This window comes from Agelaius tricolor, unplaced genomic scaffold, assembly GCF_023055355.1.
Source record: "Agelaius tricolor isolate 1412-34295 unplaced genomic scaffold, bAgeTri1.0.p SCAF_12, whole genome shotgun sequence".
NCBI lineage: Eukaryota > Metazoa > Chordata > Aves > Passeriformes > Icteridae > Agelaius > Agelaius tricolor.
This window is the reverse complement of record NW_027269272.1, coordinates 25,938,027-25,958,491: the sequence shown is the minus strand read 5'-3', so window position 1 is coordinate 25,958,491 and position 20,465 is coordinate 25,938,027. Positions and strand designations below refer to the sequence as shown.

General features: G+C 51.3%; 1 protein-coding gene across 16 annotated transcripts in view; it reads left to right on the top strand.

Moving 5' to 3' along the window:
• Window positions 1–20,465, top strand: part of MBNL1 (muscleblind like splicing regulator 1) — a 64,501-nt gene that overhangs the window by 17,361 nt on the left and 26,675 nt on the right. For 10 of the 16 annotated variants that reach the window (XR_011680929.1, XM_071438262.1, XM_071438263.1 and 7 more), the window contains exon 2: window positions 1,406–2,312. The exons of the other annotated variants lie outside the window; for them this stretch is intronic. Coding sequence is in view for 9 of the 10 variants with exons in the window: in XM_071438262.1 (XP_071294363.1) it covers window positions 2,139–2,312 (174 nt within the window). In the remaining variant the exon portion in view is untranslated. The remainder of the gene's footprint in view (window positions 1–1,405; window positions 2,313–20,465) is intronic. 16 annotated transcript variants of the gene reach the window in all.

Here is a 20,465-nt window from a genome sequence, read left to right as displayed (position 1 = left end):
CTGGACATTTGTTACAGAACAAGTTTTCAAGACCTAAGAATTCAATATCCTGAGCACTGAGGAGTAGTGACTGGTGGTGCAGGATGACCCCGAACTTCACAGTTTCAGGCAGTTGAAGCAAATGAATATCTGTGTTTACCACAAAGACACTTAGTTGTTAACCTGTGCTTGCAAGTAATTATGTCGTTGTTTGTCTCTTGCTAGCAGGGATTAAAAACGTGGCATGATTTCAAGTGTCCTGGCAAAGAACACACGGTGCCTGTTGTAATCTCATTAGCTCTGTTAGGTGTGTTTTCCTTCCCCTGGAGTTGGTTGTTCTGATCACTATGTCCCTAGAAAAAGACTGTAGCTTTTTCTCATCTGTTGGTTTGCATGCACGCTGACAGCATCGCTTCCCAGGGTGTGATTCTGGGGGCTGTGTCAGTGACCTGCAGTGGAGGGCAGTGGGAAATGGGAAGATGATGAAGCAGCATCTTTAGGAAGACGGGGATGGGGCTAGCCTTCCCCTCAGCACAGGCGGAGGATGCTGCTGGGGCTGCAGTGCTGGCAGAATCCCCGTGGCTGGTGCTGTCAGTGTGTCCCGGGCAGTGCCACCAGGGTCCCCGCTCTGCTCCGTCCTCTGGGCACTGCGATCCTCAGGTGGGACGGGAGCTGTAGTTCATTACAGTGGATTGGCATTTGCAGGCGGCACCAGGCTTCTGTGGCAGAGCGGGGCATGTGAGCGGCGGCGTGCAGGGAAACCCTTGCAGCCCGCGGGGCATCCCGGTGATGTTTGCCCTGCTACCGGGCGGCTTTGCGGCGGCGGCCGGAGGCGCTCCCGCGGCGCGGTGCGGCCACAGCGCTGCTCCCGGCGGCCAGGGCCGCTGTCCCCCGGGGCCGCGGGCCGTGTCCGAGCGGGCGGGCGGGCGCCGCCGGGGCCGAGCCGCTCCGGGGTCAGCGCGTCTCGGTCCGTGCTCGCGCCGGGCGGGCCGACGGGGCGGTGCCGGTCCCGTTCGGCCGCCGCGTTCCGCGCTCCGGGGAGCCGCGGCGGGCGGTCAGGCGGCGCCGGGCCCGAGGCGCTCGGAGGGCCGGCGGGCGCTGCCGGTGCCGTTCCCGGTGCCGTTCCCGGCCGGCTCCGCTCGCCGGTACCGCCGGGCCGCACGCGCGGCCCCCGGCGGGCGCGCTCGGGGCAGCGCGGCGCGGCCGGCGTCTGACAGGCGCGACCTTTCATAAGACGGCCCCCGCCATTGGCTCCCTGCCCGGAGTGTCGCTGCAACGCTCGCCGCGATTGGCCCGCGGCGGTGCTGCCGCCCGGCCCCGCGCGGGGACGCGGCCCCGCCGCCCGCAGCCGTGAGTGCCCTGCGCGGGGCGGCGGCTCGCGGGGCGCCCGCGCCGCCCGCTCGTAACGTGTCTCTTCTCTCCACAGGTTGGTACTAAGAAGTGCCTTTCCTGACGTCGCTGCTGCTTGGGACCGCTTCTAGAGCAGCCGCTGCTTTTGCCTTGCTTGCTGCCAGCTAGACTGCGACGACAGCGCTCCGCCGCTGCCAGCCCCGCGCCCGCCGGGAGGAGGGTCCGGCGCCGCTCCCCCGCCGCCGCTGCACTGTGCACTAAAGTGTGCCGCGAAGGTCAGATCTCTGCTGCCCGAAAGCCAAGGAGAGGAGGAGAAAAAGCCCAGCCTAAACCCGGTGTCGGTCGTTGCTCTAAACTGCTGCATCTGTCTATGCCAAACTAATCGATCCCGATTGCACCGCAGAGCCCGCTGCGAGCCCGCTGCCTGGAGGCACCTGCCCGCCGCCGTCCCCGGGAGCAGCTCGGGAGCCGCTGCCAGAGCCCGCCACGTGCCCATGCTTGCGGCGGCCGCACTCAGGACGGGATGCTGAGCGCTGCGCGGGGCTAGTCCCGGCCACGCTCCCTCCCGCAGCCGCTCCCGCTGCCGGCCCGGCCTCCCCAGCCCCGCTAACGGTGCCACGCTCCCAACTCTGGTGACACAGCTCTTCCTCGGGATTGCAGCCACCCGGTTTTACACGCACTTGTTTTAAAATAGGGAGCGGGGGAAAAAAGTGTTCTGGAGGTGGCACTTTCGTAATTTCCAGTTTATCAGTTCAGCTACCCCTTTGCCCATTTTTATTGGAAATTTTAACTACCTGTAAAATCTAAAGATGGCTGTTAGCGTCACACCGATCCGGGACACAAAATGGCTAACGCTGGAAGTGTGTAGGGAGTTCCAAAGGGGGACTTGCTCGCGACCAGACACGGAATGTAAATTTGCACACCCATCGAAAAGCTGCCAAGTTGAAAACGGACGCGTAATCGCCTGCTTTGACTCATTGAAAGTGAGTAAATATTATATTATTTTCAAGGATAAATGGTTAATGAAAGAAGCAGTTGTAGCCAGAGAAATCCTGCAGCCGAACAGGAGCAAGTGCTGGCTGCCAGCAGTGGGGTGTTTTGCTGCTTTTATTTTATTGATGCTTGTCGATTTGTGTTGCTGCTTTCCTCAGGGGAAGGGGAAGGATATAGGGAATGAAGGGAAAATACATCTGGCGGGCTCAAATCCTCAGTATGGCTACAGGGGCTCATTCTTCGCCTCCAAATTATTCCCTGCCTGTAGCTGGAATAAAGGGCACTTCACGTAGAAACAGCAAAGTCACTGTGAGGATTCTTTGTTTTTAATAGCACAAACCACGTAAGCAATATGAGGATTTGTTTCCATCTCGTAACTACCAGCGGGTTGTTGGTGTCCCTGGACAGCTGATGGTGAACCTTAGAAGAGTGTTTTCCTCCCTGGGTTATTTGGGTGTCTGTGAGCACCCTGCTTGCCTTTCTGTGGTTGGCACTGGTGTGGTTATCCCATCTTTTTCCCGAGTGCACTTGCTTTAGGGAAGGACAGCACTTAGCATAAGGCAAGGTGCCTCTAGACGTGTAAGCATGGCAGGAGCAGAGAGGGTTTCCAGGAGGCACATCCCATCTAGGCACTGTAAATACAGGGCTGTTGTTTCACTGTAGCTGCTGTGTCAGTGATAGGTGTTAAATGTGCAGGTCCCAGCTCCTTCCCTTGGTTTTTCATGATTTGAGTAACCTAACATATAAAATACCACAAACAGTACAGAATTAATCCATCGGAGTCATGAAAGAATCAAAACTTGGGAAGCAGAAATTTGTCTGTCAGTTTTTTCTCCGGTGTGATTTTCTCTCCCTGGGCCCGACCCCAGGAGGGGGCTGGCTGCTGGCAGGGCTGTGCTGGGAGGGAGCTGGGCTCGGCACAGCGAGCGGGGCAGGAAGTGGCTTGCAGCAGGTCTGTAGATCCTCAGCGTCCCGAGCTTCACTGTGCGTCTTGTCTCTGCTCAGGGGACAGGGTAGAACTCTACAGTGCTCTCCGGCCTGAAATGCCCCATCACCACCAGCCATGGCTTAACTTGCAGATACTGAAAGGGTTTGTTCCTCTGTTGTTCAATTTATTTTTAAATACAGCAATTACAGTGAGTGCAGGGTATTAATTTTAAAATGTGGAAATAAGATGTTTTTATGCATTAAGCACGTGCTGGAGGTAGGAGCAGAGCCAGGGCTGCCAGCGGGGAGTCCCAGCCCCGCGGTGCCAGCGCGTGTCGGCGCGGCCGTCAGTGGCTGCGTGGTGTCACCGTGGGCATGGCGGTGCTGCCGGAGCACAGGCCTGGCCCCGGAGCCTCTCAGCCGTTCCTGAGCGAGGGGCTGTGACTGCCACCGTGGGTTTGCTGGTGCAGCAGCACCCGCAGTGTCCCCGGCTTGGTTTCCCAGCAACGTGTGTCTGGCCACCGCGGCCTGACCCCGCTGGCCTTGCTGCTCATGGCGAGGATCTGCCAAAAGGCTGGAAAGCAGCCACTAGAGTGACCCGGACATGATGTCAGCGGTCGCTGGAAGTGCCTTAAAATCTCAGCGCTGGACGGGGGTGCTGCTGGTGCTGGAGCCAGGCAGCAGCGTGAGCTGGTGTCTGTGTAAGGGGATGGAGCGCGGCCTGGCCTGCTTTCCCCAGTCTCGGCAGCATGGCTGGCCCTTCTGCTGCCGTCAGCAGGGCTCTTCGCTTCCCTTTTTAATGCAGGAGCTGAGGCTGACCTTTGCCAAGCACTGCAAGGTCCGTGGGTGATAACCGTGGGTAACGTTACAGCGTTGCTGCGGCTCCTCGGAAAGGAGTGTGCTGCTGCCCTGTGGAGTCAGCGCAGGGGCCGAGCCGGGAGCTGGGAAAGAATCTGCTGTTTAAAAATACACTGCTGACCAGAGCTGTTTACTTGTGCTCATGCTGAAAGGTTTGCCAGTGGCTGAGCTGCTGTGTGCTGGAGAGGCTCCCGGGGATGCAGGGCAGGATCCCGCGGTGTCCCGGCGTGGGCCCGGCGCCTGCGGCTGCCAGCGGCTCCCAGCCCCTGGGCAGGGTGGTGGGTTAAGCAGCTGTACCATGCACGGGAATACCTTGGGGAAACTGCAAATGGAATATCCCCCTTTGGGGAATTCCCGGTCCAATCCTCATTGCTGAAGCCATTGCTCAGTTTTGGTTTTGTTTCAGCTCTGTGTCAGTTTTGGTGTGCGCCAATTTCAACCAGCTCTAGTCATTGAGTTACCTTGTCTGCAATATCCCAAACTTTAGATGTTCTGCAAAAGCAATTTAGGGAGATGCTGCACCAGCTCTGTCTGGACCTTATAAGGTCAGTCAATACTTTAGTGCAGATTAAAAAGGATTTTTGGTTAGGACATTCAGAAGTAATTTTTAATTTTTCAGTAATTCAATATGGATGTAATGTCCTTGTTCTTTACTAAAATAGCAGCACGCTGAAAAATTGACCTTAATGTTAAAATATTTGATTTCTTATTAATGTATATAGTATTAGTATTAATTATACAGCTATTCTTGCATTATCTCTTGAACATAAGACAGATACTTAGTCAGTGAATTTTTCTCTACAAACTCCTGCATGTTGGCAGAGTTGAAGTGAGGTGACCTTTGAGGTCCCTGCCAGCCCAGCCAGCTGTGCTGTGTCGCTCCGAGGCTTGGTGTGCCTTAGGAGTGACTGCTGTGTGAGCTGACGTCAGGCAGGTGTGAGTGCTGCAGAGCTGCAGCCCTGGGCAGGACTCTCCGAGCTGGAGCTGGCCTGTGCGCTGGGCTATTCCTGGAACAGAAGCAGGCGGAGCAGATCCTCGGAGGGACCCTGTGCAGTGCAGTGCCCTTCGGCTCTGGCCCTGGCCCAGGTGTCCTCTGTGGGCGCAGGGACAGCGCAGCCGCCGCAGCCAGGCTCCATGGCCCTGCCCTGCCGGGAGGAGGCAAAAATAGATGCCAGAAGTGAAACTTGCAGCTTGGGTAAAGCGCTTTTTTTTCAAATTACTATTTCCCCCTCCTGTGAAATGAAGACACAGACTCTGTGCGGGGCTAGCGCAAGGAGAGCAGTGTTGCCTCGCGAGGTGCCCTGCCGTGCTGTGTGGGAGCAGTGGCACTGGGCTCTGGGCACCGTCTCTGGTTGCAAACACGTCCCGTGGGTGCACCTGGCAGCTCCTCCTTACCTGAGCAGAACCAGCAGCCGCTGGCCCGTGGTGATTGGGAGCGTGGGGAGCAAAAGGCAGCCAGGCCCGTGGCTGTGACCTCTGAGGTGCTGCAGGAGGTCAGGGCTGGGACAGCCCCCGAGATGTTATCATCCTGCTGCCTAATTAGCGCTAATGGAACCTGCGGGGCTGGCCTAGGGGAGCGCGTGAATCAAGATGAACGTGTGTGGGATAATCTGGCTCTCAGATATTAGGAGGATAATTTTAAACCAAGAATGATTATGTAGTGTATTCAAATTATGCGCTGGAGCGGCTGAGTCAGCTCCAGCTCTGGCTCTGCCTTGTTTAAATGCCGTAGGATTTTTTTCCTAAATTTGGATGCCTAAAAGCCTGTTAGACTGTCTACAGCAAAAATAAGCTCGAGTTCCTAAATCAGGAAACTGGTTTGCAACAGAAATTTGATTTTTACCATAATTTTGAAACATTTTTTCTTCTTTCTTTTTCTTGGAAAAATAAGCCGAAGTAGAACTCGTTTTTGAAATTACGTTAGCTTCGTCAGATGTTCCGATAGATGAGTCATCCGCGTTTCCTGAAAGCTGAGATAAAGATGTCTGAACAATGGGGGGATGGATGTCAAATGCAAATTCTGTGGGAGCTGCAGATGCGCCGAGGCCACCGTCACTGTGGCCACTGCCAGCCCTGTGCTGGGCAAAGTGTCAGGCAGCAGGAGGGGCAGGGGGCTCGGGTGTCCCCGTGCTGCCTCTGGTGCTGTCCCCAGTGCTGTCCCCAGTGCTGTGCTCTTGCTGTCCCCAGTGCTACCTCTGGTGCTGTCCCAGTGCTGTCCCTCTGGTGCTGTCCCCAGTGCTACCTGTGGTGCTGTCCCGGTGCTATCCCAGTCCTATCCCAGTCCTATCCTGGTGCTGCCCCCGTGCTATCCCAGTGCTGTCCCAGCAATGTCCTCGTGCTGTCCCAGTGCTGTCCCCAGTGCTGACCTGGTGCTATCCCAGTGGTGTCCCAGAGCTGCTCCCAGTGCTGCCTCTGGCACTGCCCCGCTGAGCTTGGCCCAGCCCCATACCAGGTCTCTGTGGGGTGGGGGCTGCTGTGTTCCCAAACCTGCTGCTTCAGAGTGATCTGAACCTCACGTGGCTTCGGTGGCTGTGGTGAGCACAGGTCCCAGCCCATGGCTTTGAAGATAACGTGCACCACTGGTGCTGTGCTTCCAAGTTGGCTTTTGGTCTCCTAAGCTATGCTCCCGCTAAGGCAGCTCCTTCATGTTCAAGCTGGGTGTCCCAATGAAGTGTAAAAGCTTTTTCTACTCTTTCTTCAACAGCTGGAAAGTCTTAAACTTCCACATTTCTCTGCTTTTTTTTTTCTTTTTTTTTTTTTTAATTCTAAGAAAAAGCTGGAAACCAGAAGTGTAAGTCACTTAGTGACAATGTCTGAGGTTGAAGTTCTGGTGCCTTGTGTCTGAGACCCACCAGCACTTGCTATGATAGTATTTTATCTTCTGATGTAGAAGTGTTTAGTTTTTTAAACTAGAACACCTGAATTCTGTAAAAGTGGCTGCCACTTTTCCCAAGAAGGCTTAAAAATACATAAATGTAGCATTATTATTATTATTATTATTATTATTGCTGAAATTCACGAGCATCTTATTTCTTCTACCTCAGAGATGTAATTGTTAGTTGTTCAAGTCTCTCTACTAAAGTCTTTCTACTTTGTCAGTGCTTAAAAATACTGATTTTTTTGACTTGTTGTTCTCCCTTGTGTCACTTACCTAAGGGTGTAGAGTAAGAACTCTATTTCATTTAATACAAAGAGAAGAAAATCCCATAAGCCTATTGCACTAATCATGTTGAGAATGGCAGATCATGGGTCTGATTCTTCTTCGATGAAGGCAAAAGAAGAAACCCAGAACACTTGAGCAGATGATTCTCAGGTAGTTTTACCTGTGTGGTGTCTGGCATCCCTGGGGCACGGGCAGTGGCAGGACCTGGGCTGCAGGGAGGAGGTGAGGCTCAGGTCTGGGAGGCAGATGGACACATGGCTGATTTCAAGGAAGCTCGTAAAGCAGTAACCCTTGGCAAAAAATGAAAACATAAACAATGTTCAAATTCCTAAGGTCTGATTTGCCATTTTTCTCCTCTCCAGCCTGTGCGTCTGCCAGCAGGCTGAGCTCCAGAAGAGGAAGCAAAGGGAAAAGTGGCAAACACATGGAGAAAATGGGGCAATTGTTAGGTGGAGTGGCAAATAGTCCATTAGCAAACCAAACAATTGAAAGCACGTGTGTTCCTCTGTGGGAAGATAGATGGTGTTTTGAAATCTTATCAGGCCTTTGGACAGAGGAGTTACAACTAACTACAGCCTTTGCAGCTCATTTTACAGTTTCAGCTCTGCCTCGGCAGAAAGAAATTAAGTAGAAATTAAAACATTGCACTGCAGCATTTGCACTGTCATTTCTTAAAGGCTGTGCATAATAGAAACCAGCGTGGGCTCCTGTTACAGTCAGGAACTCTGCTGGGCATAGTCAAAATCAGTAAAATTCTGAACTGGTTTGCAGGGAAGATGTAAAGAGGCAAAAAATAAGAAAACCTCATGTCACGACCATTCAGACATTTGTCCCAAGTCTTAACTGAGCGATCAGGAGCAGCCTGTGAGGCCTGTCTCCTTCCCAGGATGACCCCAAGTGTCTGTTTTTCCAAATACAGATGCCTTGTTGCCAAGGCTCACTGAAATTTGTTGGAAGCAACAAATTACATTCAATACTGAATGATCACATCTGTTTTTTGACTTTGGAGAAATGCTGGTGTTTCTTTGTTGGGACTGCAGAGCCTTGTTAGCCCAGCTGGATGTTATTTAGGAACTACTGCCCCGGGTGCTGCTTAGGAGTCTGCGCTTCCTGCCAGGAGCTGCTCCCGTGTCCGTGTGTCCGTGCCTGGGAAGGAGCCTCTTCTGCAGGTGAGCAGCCACAGCCAGGGCGAGGCCGCAGCCCTGCCTCCAGACATGCCTCAGAGGGAGCAGCAGGGTTTGGGGTTTGGGCTTGGCCAGAATGGGGCTGTCCCCGGTGCTCTGTGCTGGGCTGGGCTCAGCTGCTCCCGCACCAGGGCTGCTCAGCAGCACCCCTGACAGCCCCCAGGAAACCACAGGAGCTGCTTTTATCCTCATCCAGAGGGCTGTCTTGGCCCCTGTTTCACAGGGCCGCTAGGAGGATTACTGCTGTTGAAATAAGATTTAAGTCAACACTGAATTGTCAAGTCCTGAAACACAGGATTATGCTAGTAAGAAAACCTTCGGGTTCATGGTTGAATTTATTGAAATACTTATGACTTATCCTCTTCATTAGGAAACATCTCAGGATTTAACTGATGCAGAACACACATTGAGGTAGTTGAAAGCAACTGCAATATTTGATCAAATAAAGGAAAATAGATCTGATGAAGTGGATTTTTAAAGAAGAAGAAGAAATCCATTGTAGTGCTTCTGGAGGGCTTCACCCTGGCACTAGCAAGCTGCTTCCTCAGATTGCCTTTTCGTTATGCTCCACTCTCTGGATAGACTTCTCAGCTCTCAGCCCTGGAGATCCCAAGAAGGTCTGTGTGTTTTCAGAAGGGGATGGTGGGCTCTGATGGGAGAATGCTGATGATGCCTCCCAAGTTTGCTGGCAGGAGCGGGAGGGGGAAGGGGCCGGCTGGGGGAGCAGGTCTGGATCCAGCTTCATCTCAGAGCACTTCAAGTCCCGTCAAGTTCCTGGAAAGACTCTCTTCAGCTCCAGATTTCTCTGGACCATTCCTAACTTGGCAAAATAGTACAGAGAGTTAGCAAAAAGAGAGAATGCTGTTTGAAAAGAGGAGCAGTTCTGGGAGGGAGAAAAGCTGTTTACTTTATGTTGGTGCCATTTCACTGAATTTGCATGGGTTAAGTCCAGGCTTACATAGAGACATAAATGGTTATGAGATTGAGATTTAAATTTGAAAGAGAGGAATTGCAAAGTATGGAAATTGTCCCACGTGTGCCTACTGGACCAGGAGACAGCTGACATAGACAGGGAGCTGTGAGGATGTGGAGGGTGGGTGGCTGCGAGGCCGCCTCTGTTGAGGGCACATACCTGTGGGACCAGGAGGAACAAACATTCCATTGAATCTGGGATGGAACAGGGCAGTTTGTGGTTGGGCAGGTCATGGGCAGGCGTTGGCTCAGGCCCGAGGGGTCTGTGGTGTCCCTGGGACAGGGTCATTTGTGTGTGGACATGCTGGAAAGCCCTGCAGTCTGGGAGCAGGCAGCAAAGCCAGGGTAGCTGCAGGTGTAGTAGCTAACTACCACTTTGCAGGAGTAAAACTCATTGTTTTCTGCTTGCTTTTTATCTTTCTCTTTAGACTGGGATTCAGACTAAAATCCTGTACAGGTTCATTGCTGGTATTTGATACTGGGTGAGGAGGAGGTTGTGTTTTGTTAATTTGAGAGCATCTTTCCAGCTTTGTCTGTCTCAGGGAGAGGTTCTCACTCCCCCCAGGAGCCTGGCAGGTTTTTAGGTGTGCAGTAGCCACCACAGTAATGCCAGGAAGAGCACAGTTTTTCTTACTTGGTTCTGTTATACAGGAACAAGAGTGCACGTTTAACAGAAGTCTTTTGAAAAGAATAGGCAGAATGAAATGTTTTCTGGGTCTTTGGGGCTCGCTGTAAACTGACATTGGTGAAGCAAATACTGAGTGGAAAGGAAGAGTGCACTTGGCAGTGTGTTTGTGCAGAATCCAGCAGGCAGCAGCTCGGAGCACATCAGAGACAGGCTGGGCTGCAGCTGCACGGGCTGCTGGGGCTGCTGTCCCTGCCCCTTTCGTGCAGTGCAGTCAGTGTGTACAGCCTGCTCAGATGGGAAATTGTGCCTGCAACCCTGGTTGCTTTCTGGCTGTAGGGTGGATGATTTTTTCAGAAAATCATCTGCATTGACATACCGTTGCTTGTCTGGTGCCCTGGTAAAATTTTCCCTGCAGCGAGCTGAGTCAGGAGACAGCCTGGATGTCTGCAGTGGCTGTAACTAAATAAAAATGCAGGTGAGCTGGGAGAGCCCCTGCCTGGGCAAACTGAAGGGTTAAAGAGTTCCCACTCACTAAGCCCTCCTTGGAGGAAACAGAAGAGTTAGCACTTTGTATCTACTGGTTGTTATTTACTCCTGTTGTTGGCTGATTGCTGGCTGCACCTCCTGTCTGTGGAGCAGAGTGAGGTCCTTCCCTTGGGCTGGGCATGCAAGGGACGGACGGACAGATGGATGGATGGACGGATGGATGGATGGATGGACGGACGGATGGATGGATGGATGGATGGATGGATGGATGGATGGATATGGCAGCTTTAATTCCAAGTAAAGTACTTTAACATGCAAAGCTCTTGTTGACAGTGGAACACAAGGAATTGTTTCATAGTAAAAAAAAATCATTTCTGATTTAAATTTCGAGGTGATACTGGAGGGGTGTGGTGGGCTGGGTGAGTCCAGGGAGCACCTCCCTAGGCTGGGCATTTGCTGCAGAAGTGATGGTGTGTGCAGCTGCAGCTGGCAAAACAGGCATGCAGCACAGAGTGAGCTCACTGCAGTCAGGACAGGGCTTGGGTTTTTCTCCGTGGCTGCACTGAACAGGAGGAAATGGGATTTTTTTTATGACAGTGGTAAAGGTGATTAAGTCTCTAAGTAGAAGAGAAGACAAGGCAGAAGAGAGAAAGAAATTAAAGGGAGGGACAGAAGAGAGACAAAAGGCTGAAGAGGTCAGATGCTGTTATAGCACCTGGCAGATAACACAGGAGAGAGAGCTCTGTTTGAGCTGAGTGAGCAGATGGGAGGGGATGGGGAGGCAAGAGCAAAGCGCAGGCCAGGGAGATCAGGAGATATCGCAGGATGTAGTGTGCAGGCAGGCTCCAAGATTCCTTGACAAAATCTGTTTGTTCCCAGGTTCTGCCAGCTTTTTGCAACAGGTCTTTTGCACCTAGTTCCAAATGTGATTACTGGTGTGATTAAATATATCTGAAGAGAAAAACAACACTTGCCGATGGATTTTATTTTTAACTGTGGAGGAAAGCACACCTCTGTTTTGCCTTGTTGGAATCCTTTAGCATTGGGCTTCATTAAGTCCAGCACTGAAAATCAGAAGGGAAGTGGGGTCTCCTGTCCATGTTTAGTCCATTGGCTGAAGACACTGCTAATGTTTGTAACAATGTAAAATATTTCTACACAGCATTTGTCTCATATTTATGGTTTAGATGTTTCCGGTAATTTTAGATACCTAAGGAGTTAGACACTGACAAAGTAGCAACACTGGAAGGTTGAAGTTATTTGTTATACTTGTCAGCTGTTCTGCTTTGGGCTACACACACACACTGTAGACTGTTTGTGTATGTGTGTGAGCTCATTGTATGTTATATATAAGCTATGTCTGTGTGTATATGACTCCTCCAGGTTTTTTCAGGCTGTGTGTTTTGTGTGTTGACTTTACGCAAAAAGGAGCATTCAGAAACTGCAAAGACCTTTTGTGAATTAAGAAGCTATTTTATGCTTAAAAAAACTTAAAATCGTAGTTGCTAAAAATACACTCGTATTTAATATTTAAAATTTGGAAAGCATTGCTGGATTTTATCGTTGTCTGGAGTACAGCCATGGGTCAGTTGTCCAGCACCATCTGTAGTTGTTCCATTCTTTCTTCTCTGTTCTGTTTAAATGACAAATAATTAAGTGTTTCTGAGTGACTGCTCAAGTTCTGTTTTGATCACCTGACAAATTACTTGGTTCAGCTTCTGCTCCGTAATGCTGTGTAGAAGCTGTCTGAGCCCTGGCAGCTGCAGAGGCAGGGATTCCCAGAGGTGCTGGGGGTGCTGCAGAGGCAGGGATTCCCAGAGGCAGTGGTGCCAGGGAAGAGCAGGATCAGCTGTTGGGAGCAGCACATCTCCAGCTCCCTGGAGCGCTGGGTTCTGAGCTCTTGGGCACAATGGTGAGCAAAGCTGTCACCGTCAGCTTGTGTCTTTGTAGGGAGGTTGTGGGGTAGAAAGTTCTCATTTTCTATTTCACTACTTTGCTGTTTTACTACTTTTAGAGTGAGTCAGGTCTCAGAATAAAAACAAGTCATGGAAAAGAGAGGAAATCAATATATGCTTTATTTCCTTTTAATACTCACAAACAAGTTGTTTCCTCTCATAGATCTAAGTGAAATATATTAAAAGAGAAATTAGGTTTTTGAAGAGCAAGCACCTGTAAGGCAGCCCTGCAACCCAGCCCCGAGGCTGATGCTCTCATCTCTGGAGCTTTGATTCTGCCTCACACATGCTGAACTTGGGGAAAAAGTGCTTCTGCAATGAGATCATGATACGCCAGTCCTCCCTCTGAATGTTCCTGTTTGTTTCATCAGCTCAGTTGGCTCCCACACATGGAAAGTTTTTCATTTCCCACCAGCTATGTGGCTGAACACTTGAAGTGAGAGTGTTTGAGTCTTCAGGTCACACACACTCACAGTATCTGCAGAGGTGGCATTTCCTGCAGCTCAGCGTGTGCACCAAGGTAGTGACACTGCCGAAATGTCCTACAACAGCATCACTCTGCCAGGAGCAGAAACCACAGAATCATTTAGGGGGGAAACACCTCCAAGATCACTGAGCCAGGCTGTGCCCGATCCCCACCTTGTCACCCAGCCCAGAGCACTGAGTGCCACATGCAGTCATTGCTTGGACACCTCCAGGCCTGGGGGCTCCATCTCCTCCCTGGGCAGCCCCTGCCAAGGCCTGACCACCCTTTCTGTAAAGAAATTCTTCCTGAGAATGCTGCTTCCTACAGAAAGTCTGCTTCTGTAAAACAATACTACTCCTCTTTCCTGTGTGCCATTGGGCTGGGGTTTTGTGTCTTCCTCCTGGGATGGGCCCGGGAGCCGAGCTGCCCTCAGGAGGAGCAGAGCACTGCACAGCTCTGCTTTGGGACAGGACATGGCAGGTGAAAATAAACTGTCCAAGGGAATTCTGACCGCAGAGCAGTGCTCGGCACGTTTTGTGGTTATTTAACTTCAGAAAAATGAATCCTGCCACCTGTGTTTGCCACGGGTCCGTGTGCACTGACCTGCTCTGTTCACAGCGCGGCAAGGGCAGGTGGATCTGCACCTCCGTGTTCCTCCATGCCCGCAAGCTCTGCGAGGCCTTACAGACACCGAAAAACAGCTTTCTGCTCCTCTGGTGTCATTGTCACCTATCTCATAAGCTTTCCTGAGCGTTTTTCTCCTCACTGTGTGCCTTACAGAGTTGAGCTTTTCAAGACTTTTGCATCAAATATTCACCCTGCATTTCTGAGCACACAGAGGCTCTCACCTGCTCCTGCTTTGTGTGGGTATTTGTTCTAGCAAGGAGTTGCATTTTTAGAAGTAAAGCCTGTGCAGAGGCTTTAACAGAGAGAGGCTGGAGAGCTCCTGAGAGCAAGCAATGTTTCCTGGTAGCTGTAATTGTATTTGCACTGCACTGGTGCGGACACAGCAGATAGATACTGTCTTTATTTGCACACTGCCTTACAGTAGGTCTTTGTTCTGTCATTTTGCTGTCATTTTGTTTCATGTGGAAAGTGAGCAAGGCCAAACCTCTGGGGTAGAAGGTAGCAGGGGTGCAGAGTGTGTAGTTACAGCAGCACTGCCTGTTAGAGATGCTTAAATGAGTGCACACATCCATCAGACAGCTTTGTCTTTGTGAAACATTGATCTGCAATATCAATGTTAAGAGGCCTGGAAAGCACTTAGTGCAGGAAATTATTCCTGAGCTGTATGAGAAAAAAACCTGTGACTGATATAGGGCCTGTTGAGCCCTCTGTCCTGCCTTCCCCTCCTGAGCAGTGCAGCACAGAGCTGAGCAGGGGATTCAGCGTTGGTGTGGGCTGAAACTTGCAGTTTTGGTTGGTGCTTCCATGTGCAGTGTTAATGATTATTGGATCGTGCTGTGGGCATGCCAGGGGCGGGGCTGGACACTGAGCCGAGGGCAGGGAGGCTGGGCCCGGCGCTGCCTGGTTATCGTGGGGATGGCTGAGCCCCGGGGAGATTCAGCAACCGCTGCCCGTGCCCTGCGTGCTCCTCTGTGCCCTGCTCTGCTGCCTTCCGCGGGACACGGAGCTTCCTGCCCCGGCCGGGCCCATGTCCTCGGCTCCTTCTTGCTTTTCCATGGAGCTGCTAAGTGCTTCGGGGCCAGGCTTGGTTTGTTTTTCTGAAAGAAATGTGATAACTGTGTCCCAGAGGCACAGTGGAGGTGGTGCTGCATGTGAGGTCCCAGTGCTGCTGCAGCGGGGCCTCCAGCCCTACCCTGGCTCCCGGTGGTTCCTGCAGGGACTGCAGGGGTGTTTATTTGGTTAGGAAGCTTTTACTGGGCCTCATGCACACTTGCAAGGTAAAACAAACCTGATGTGTCAGCCTTTGTTTACCCACAACACTTTCCCTTTCCTACACTTGCTTGCTTCAATTTGTTCTTTCTTAAAGACTTTTAACTCTCTGTTTGCCTTCTGATGTTGAATACATCAGCATTTTTTGGTATCTTTTTTTTTTTGCCCCTAAAGTCTGAATTACTTAGATTGAGTTTTCCCTGTATGAATTTTTGAACTATAAACTTAGTTTAAGATTTTTTATTTCTCTTCTGCTGTACCCTTAGTTATTTATATCTTTTTCTTTCCTCATTTGCCTAAGCAGTAAAAAACTGTTACTCAAGCTTCTCATCAGTTGGCCATGGTTTGGTGGCTTTCTTTATCTAGCTTCTAATTACTTCAAATTTGTCTTTTCTCTTGCCTCTCTGGATGATGTAGTAAAATCTTGGGTTTGTGTTTTTCTAGTCCCTTTACCCAGTGCTGTTATCCCCTCATCAGTGATGGGCAGACCATATTTCAACAGTAATGGGTACTTTCGTTGCCATCAGGGAAATCTGATCTTCCTTTCAGCTTTCCTCTCCACTCCTGAGGCTTCTGCAAAGTGCCTCTATGATTGAATACCAGCTGGCCTGAGAGCCACCAGACCCATGGTAATTCCATCACCAGCACAGTGTTCTCCGGGGGCTGTTGCTGGTGTTTTCTTGTCCACCCCAAGCCGATGTTCTCCATGCTGAGTTGGGGTGCTCTCCGTGCTCAGGAGGAGCTGGGTATGTGGGTTAAGGGGTCACAGTTCCCCTGGGGGAGCCTGTGCAGGACCCTGCTGTGTGTGTGCAGGGTTTGGTGCAGTGGGGCACCCAGGACAGCCTCCCCTGGCCAGGGCAGTGCCCAGGGCAGGGTATCCCATGCCTGCCCTGCCCCTGGAGCGCCGCTCCCCTCCGGGCCCTCCCATCCATCCCGGTGTTCTGCTCCCCTCCGCCCTGCTCACATGCTCGCTTTTTTTGTCCAGAAGTGACTAAGCTTCCTGTTATTCCACTCTGTCAGTTTTTCCCCAATCCTGCTGTCGTGTTGGGCAATATTTGCTTGCCAGCAGCTTCCTCTGCCGCTGTCCCACTCTGCTCTGTCCTGTTCCCACTTGCCTCTTAATTTGTTATTTGTGGCCCTCAGGGATGTTCACTTTCACTCTGTTGGACTTATTTCCACTAAAGCCAGGATTTATAGAGAGCTGTGAACCCCAGGAGAGCATCACCTGGATGCTGCAGGAATGCACTGTGGACTGTTGGATCTGTGGAGGGAGAGCTGCACTTTGGTTCACAATGTGAGCCCACCTGGCACGGGTGCAGCCAGGGCAGCATTGCAGTGCTGAGCTATCCCTGCCTGATGGGTGTGTTCCTGTGTACAGAGGAATTGTTCCTGCCTGTTGGAAACCACAGGCACACTTTGATTTAGCAGGGCTTTCCTTCGGACATGGGAAATCCCAGGAGCAGCTCGGGAGAGGGTTTTCCCTCTTGAGGTCCCGGAGGCATGGGCGATGCCGTGGGGAGGCGGAGGGTGACTCTCCCTGCGTGCTGGGCATGGCTGGCAGGGGGGCAGTGGCTGGAGGTGCCTCTCATGGGCCTGTCCCAGCCCCTGTGCCCCGAGGCAGGGGGTCTGGCGGGCTGGGGATGTCCCCAGTCCAGCACCCTGCAGGACTCGTGCACCTGGCCCCGCCACGTGCCTCCACTGGGACCAGCAGCAGCCAGCAGCCGTGGCCACCCAGTACTCCTGGTGTAAAAATAATACCTCAGGAGCAATAAACAAGCTATTTTTGTGTGTTAGGGGTGGCCATGCAGAGCTGACTCAGGGCCTGGCCTTGCGCTGCCACCCAGGGCTCATTCAGACTTGCTGAGCGTTTAGAGCAGCTTGAGGTGCTTCCCTTGGTGCTGGGAGGGTGGGATGGTGCCATGGGACCTGGGAGGTGTCCGTGTCCTGGGAGGGGCTGCTGGCTGCCAGGCACTGCTGCTGTGCCACAGAGCAGGGGACAGCCCAGTGCAGCCCTCAGGCCCTCAGCAACATGGCCGGGTCCTGCTGGAGCTGCTGCTGGCTTGGGTGGTGCTTGTGCCCAGGTGCAATAATTACAAGGAACTGCAACAGGTGGGGAGGGAAACTTCATCTGGAAGCAAATAGGGACAGAGCTCATAGGAGATGAATAGTGCGTGGCAAAGATTTGGTGTGAAAACTGATGTCACATAAATGTCACGGCATGTCAAACAGTTTCTCATACGTAGAATTAAACCACAACAAGTACTAATTTTGATTGTTTTACTTTGCACGTGCTGAGTTCTGTCAATTGCCAAATTCCAGGGCAATGTGCCCATTAGGCTCCATGGGTTTTATGGTGGTGACACGTGCAGAAACAACGGCCAAGGCTAACAAGTCTACTTATGTGATAAATATGATATGGTGGAGAGTAAAGGGAGAAGAGCTGTGTTCAGTCTGTCTTGCACATTTAAGGAAAGATGCAAAGCTAATTTTCTGTCAGCCTAATCTTTATCTTTTAATGATTGTTCTTTGATTTTTACTTCAAACCAGACAGTATGAGCTATTAAAAAAAATAAAATTCAAAGTGACCAGGGGTACTTAATTGCTAGCCAACAGAAGGGAGGAGGAAAGGTGTGGGATAGGAGGGTGCCTTGGAGTGGGAGGTGGTGGTCCCTGGCAGGGGCACACAGCAGTGCCCTTTGAGGGGGGAATTGTCTCAGGGGGATGTGGCAGTGCCCTGGGGTGGGCACCACGGTGCTGGGGGCTCTTGCTGGGCTGTGGGTGCCTCTGGGCATGAGGCTCGTGTGTTGCCCTCATAGGTGAATGTGGCTGGGTTCATTAATTCCTCCTGAATTGCTGATTAAGGGTCTCCTTTCTGCCGCTGGTCCTGGCAAGCTGCACTGACTGATTTTAAAGGGTGTTTTGTAGGGAATCAATGTCTTGTCAAAAGTTCCCTCTTGTGGAAAACAGGTGGAATTTTTTCTTAGAAGTTGTTAAAGATTCCCTGGTTTTATTTTGGTTGGGTTTTTTTTTTCCAAAAGAGAAATTCTTCAACTTTGTTTAGTTCCTGCAATTCTTGTTGGACAGTGGCACTCCTTTCTGCCTTACTCAAGTGCATTTGTGGGTTTGTCCTTTCAGTCACAGTGAGATTCTGGCTGGAAGAGGCGTCCACTGGCCTGATGTGTCCTGTTACTGGAAGCTCTGAGTGGTTTTCCTTCCATTCCTGTGTGAACTTCTCTTGTTCTTTGGGTTTGCAAGGCAGGGCAGCACTGGCCAGTTCCCCACACACCTCCAGTCAGTGGCACTGTGCTGGTGACAGCCACGAACCTTCACTGTCAAGCCTGTGGGCCCCCCCATGCTGCTCTAAGGGGTTCAATATCCACCTTTTACCTGCTCTGATGGACTTTAGTGGTCCCTCAGCCCCCTGTGGAAATTGATCTCCACGCTTGGTGTTTAGTGGTGCAGTGCCATCAGACTAAACTGCTCTGGAACTCCAGAGCCGTGAGGGTGACGTGCACCCTGCCTCCTCCAGCAGCCCGTCCTGGGTGCCAAGTGTGCTATATTGGCCTCTCTTTGGTTTTATTGCTGAGTAGACTGAATGGCCTTAATTTGTTTATCGTGTAAGCAAACTATACAGAAAAGCCAGAGTGTCAAATTTTTGGTGGCCAGAGGCAGAATTTGGTGTCAGCTGCCAAAGGCAGCCTGCCAGTGGGTATGGCACCCACACAAGGGTCCCAGCTGCTCTGACAGGCTGAGGGCTCTGTAATGCCCAAGGAGCTCTGTCCCAGTCCTGACAGCTCTCCCCACCGCCTCCACAGCCACTCTGGGTTCTTTTGGCACTCCTGGAGGTGTGTGGTAATTGAGTAGAAAGGCTTGGATGTCATCGAGCAGTACGATTCCATCTTAGGCAGTTTATTGTGTTGTAAAATGTCTCTTGCATGTGTCAGTCAGGGACCTGGAGCTGTTTGTGTTCCTGAAAATCAGGAATCCATGCTGCTTTCAGGGATTTCACGGGATGCCCTGCAGCCCCTGGGTTTCCAGCAGTGGAACATGCTGGGTGTGTTTTCTCAGGTGCCAGCAGCCCTCACAGAGCCAGCAGAGCGCGCGGCTCCGCGGAGATTTTGGTGTGGCATTGCTGAAAGGGAGTCAAGATCATTTCTCATGCTGCTCATTCAAACTTGGGTCCTTTGTACACTCTGGGGGAAAGTTCCTCATGCTGGGACAGCAGCTGTTGGCTGTTCCAGGTGCCAGCAGCCACTGCTCCCCCGTGCCATGGACCCGCTCTGTGCCTGTGCACAGGTACCTGTGCCACTGCTGTCCACCTGGGCAGGGCTCACTCTCTGCTTTCCACATGCTCAGAAAAGTGGCATCTCGGAGCAGAGCTCAGGGGATTAAACTGAAATCTTATCTCCAGGCTTTGACATTGATCCCCAGAACAGTTCCCATTTGAGGCTGACCTTGGTTTCAGAAAAATGTTTTATTTATCTATAAGGATAGGTCCAGGCAAATTTCTTCTTTCAGCAGAAATTCTTCTCTGTGAGGGTGGTGAGTGGTGTGACCCTGGCACAGGGTGCCCAGAGCAGCTGTGGCTGCCCCTGGATCCCTGGCAGTGCCCAAGGCCAGGCTGGACAGGGCTTGGAGCACCTGGGACAGTGGAAGGTGTCCCTGCCATGGCAGGAGGATTGGAACTGGGTGATCTTTAGGGTCACTTTCAACCCTAACAAGTCTGTGACTCTATGATGCTATGAAATTTCACTTTTAGAGCTTTTCCTCTCAGAGTGCTTTGTTTCACCTGTGCTCAGTTGTAAACTCAAATCCTGTTTTGAAATGAAGTTTAATAAACTTCCCAAATTTTAGTCAGAATTTATTGTTTAACTTCACTTGAATAAAATAATACTTTAATAATTACTTTCCCCACTAATATTGGGGAATTAATTATTTTTCAGTCAATAATATATTTGTCTGACAAATGTATTCTAATAATGTTTAAATTGTATTGAAAACAGCATGTCAATGTACTGTCCTTGCTAAAAATAAGAGAAAAATACAACTAAAAGGATAACAAGAAAATCAGGAAAGGTATAATTCTTATATAAGCTCTGTCAGTAAAAACCCCAAACGTGTGGATGTGCTGGCATTTCAGGATTCGATTCCAACGGTGATTTCCAGTGCCTGAAAATCCAGCAGTGAGTGCAGCAGTGATTTCCAGCTGTCAGGGTGCCCAGCTGGGATCCCTGTGCAGCGGGTGCCCGTGATGGGCTCAGTCCTGAGCTCTGTGCAGGGGGATTGGCACAGTGATGGGGCCTCACCCCTCTGCTGCTGCTTATTTGCTTTGTGTGTTCAGGGCACATTTCAGGTGAAGGTTCTGTTAGTGCCCTGTGCCTGTCGAGTGACTGTCAGGGGATTGCAGCTGTGAGCAGGACGTGGATCACAGCAATCCCAGTACCTGCTCAGCATCCCACTGTTGTGGCCACCTGCAGCTGGGCACCACGGGAATCTGCACTGATAAACAGATTAAATCTGCCGTGTGTTGTACTTGATCCGGACATAAAGCCGTGTTCTTTCTCCTCCTAAACTGTGGGTCACTGTGCGCCCGAGTGAGCATCGTATG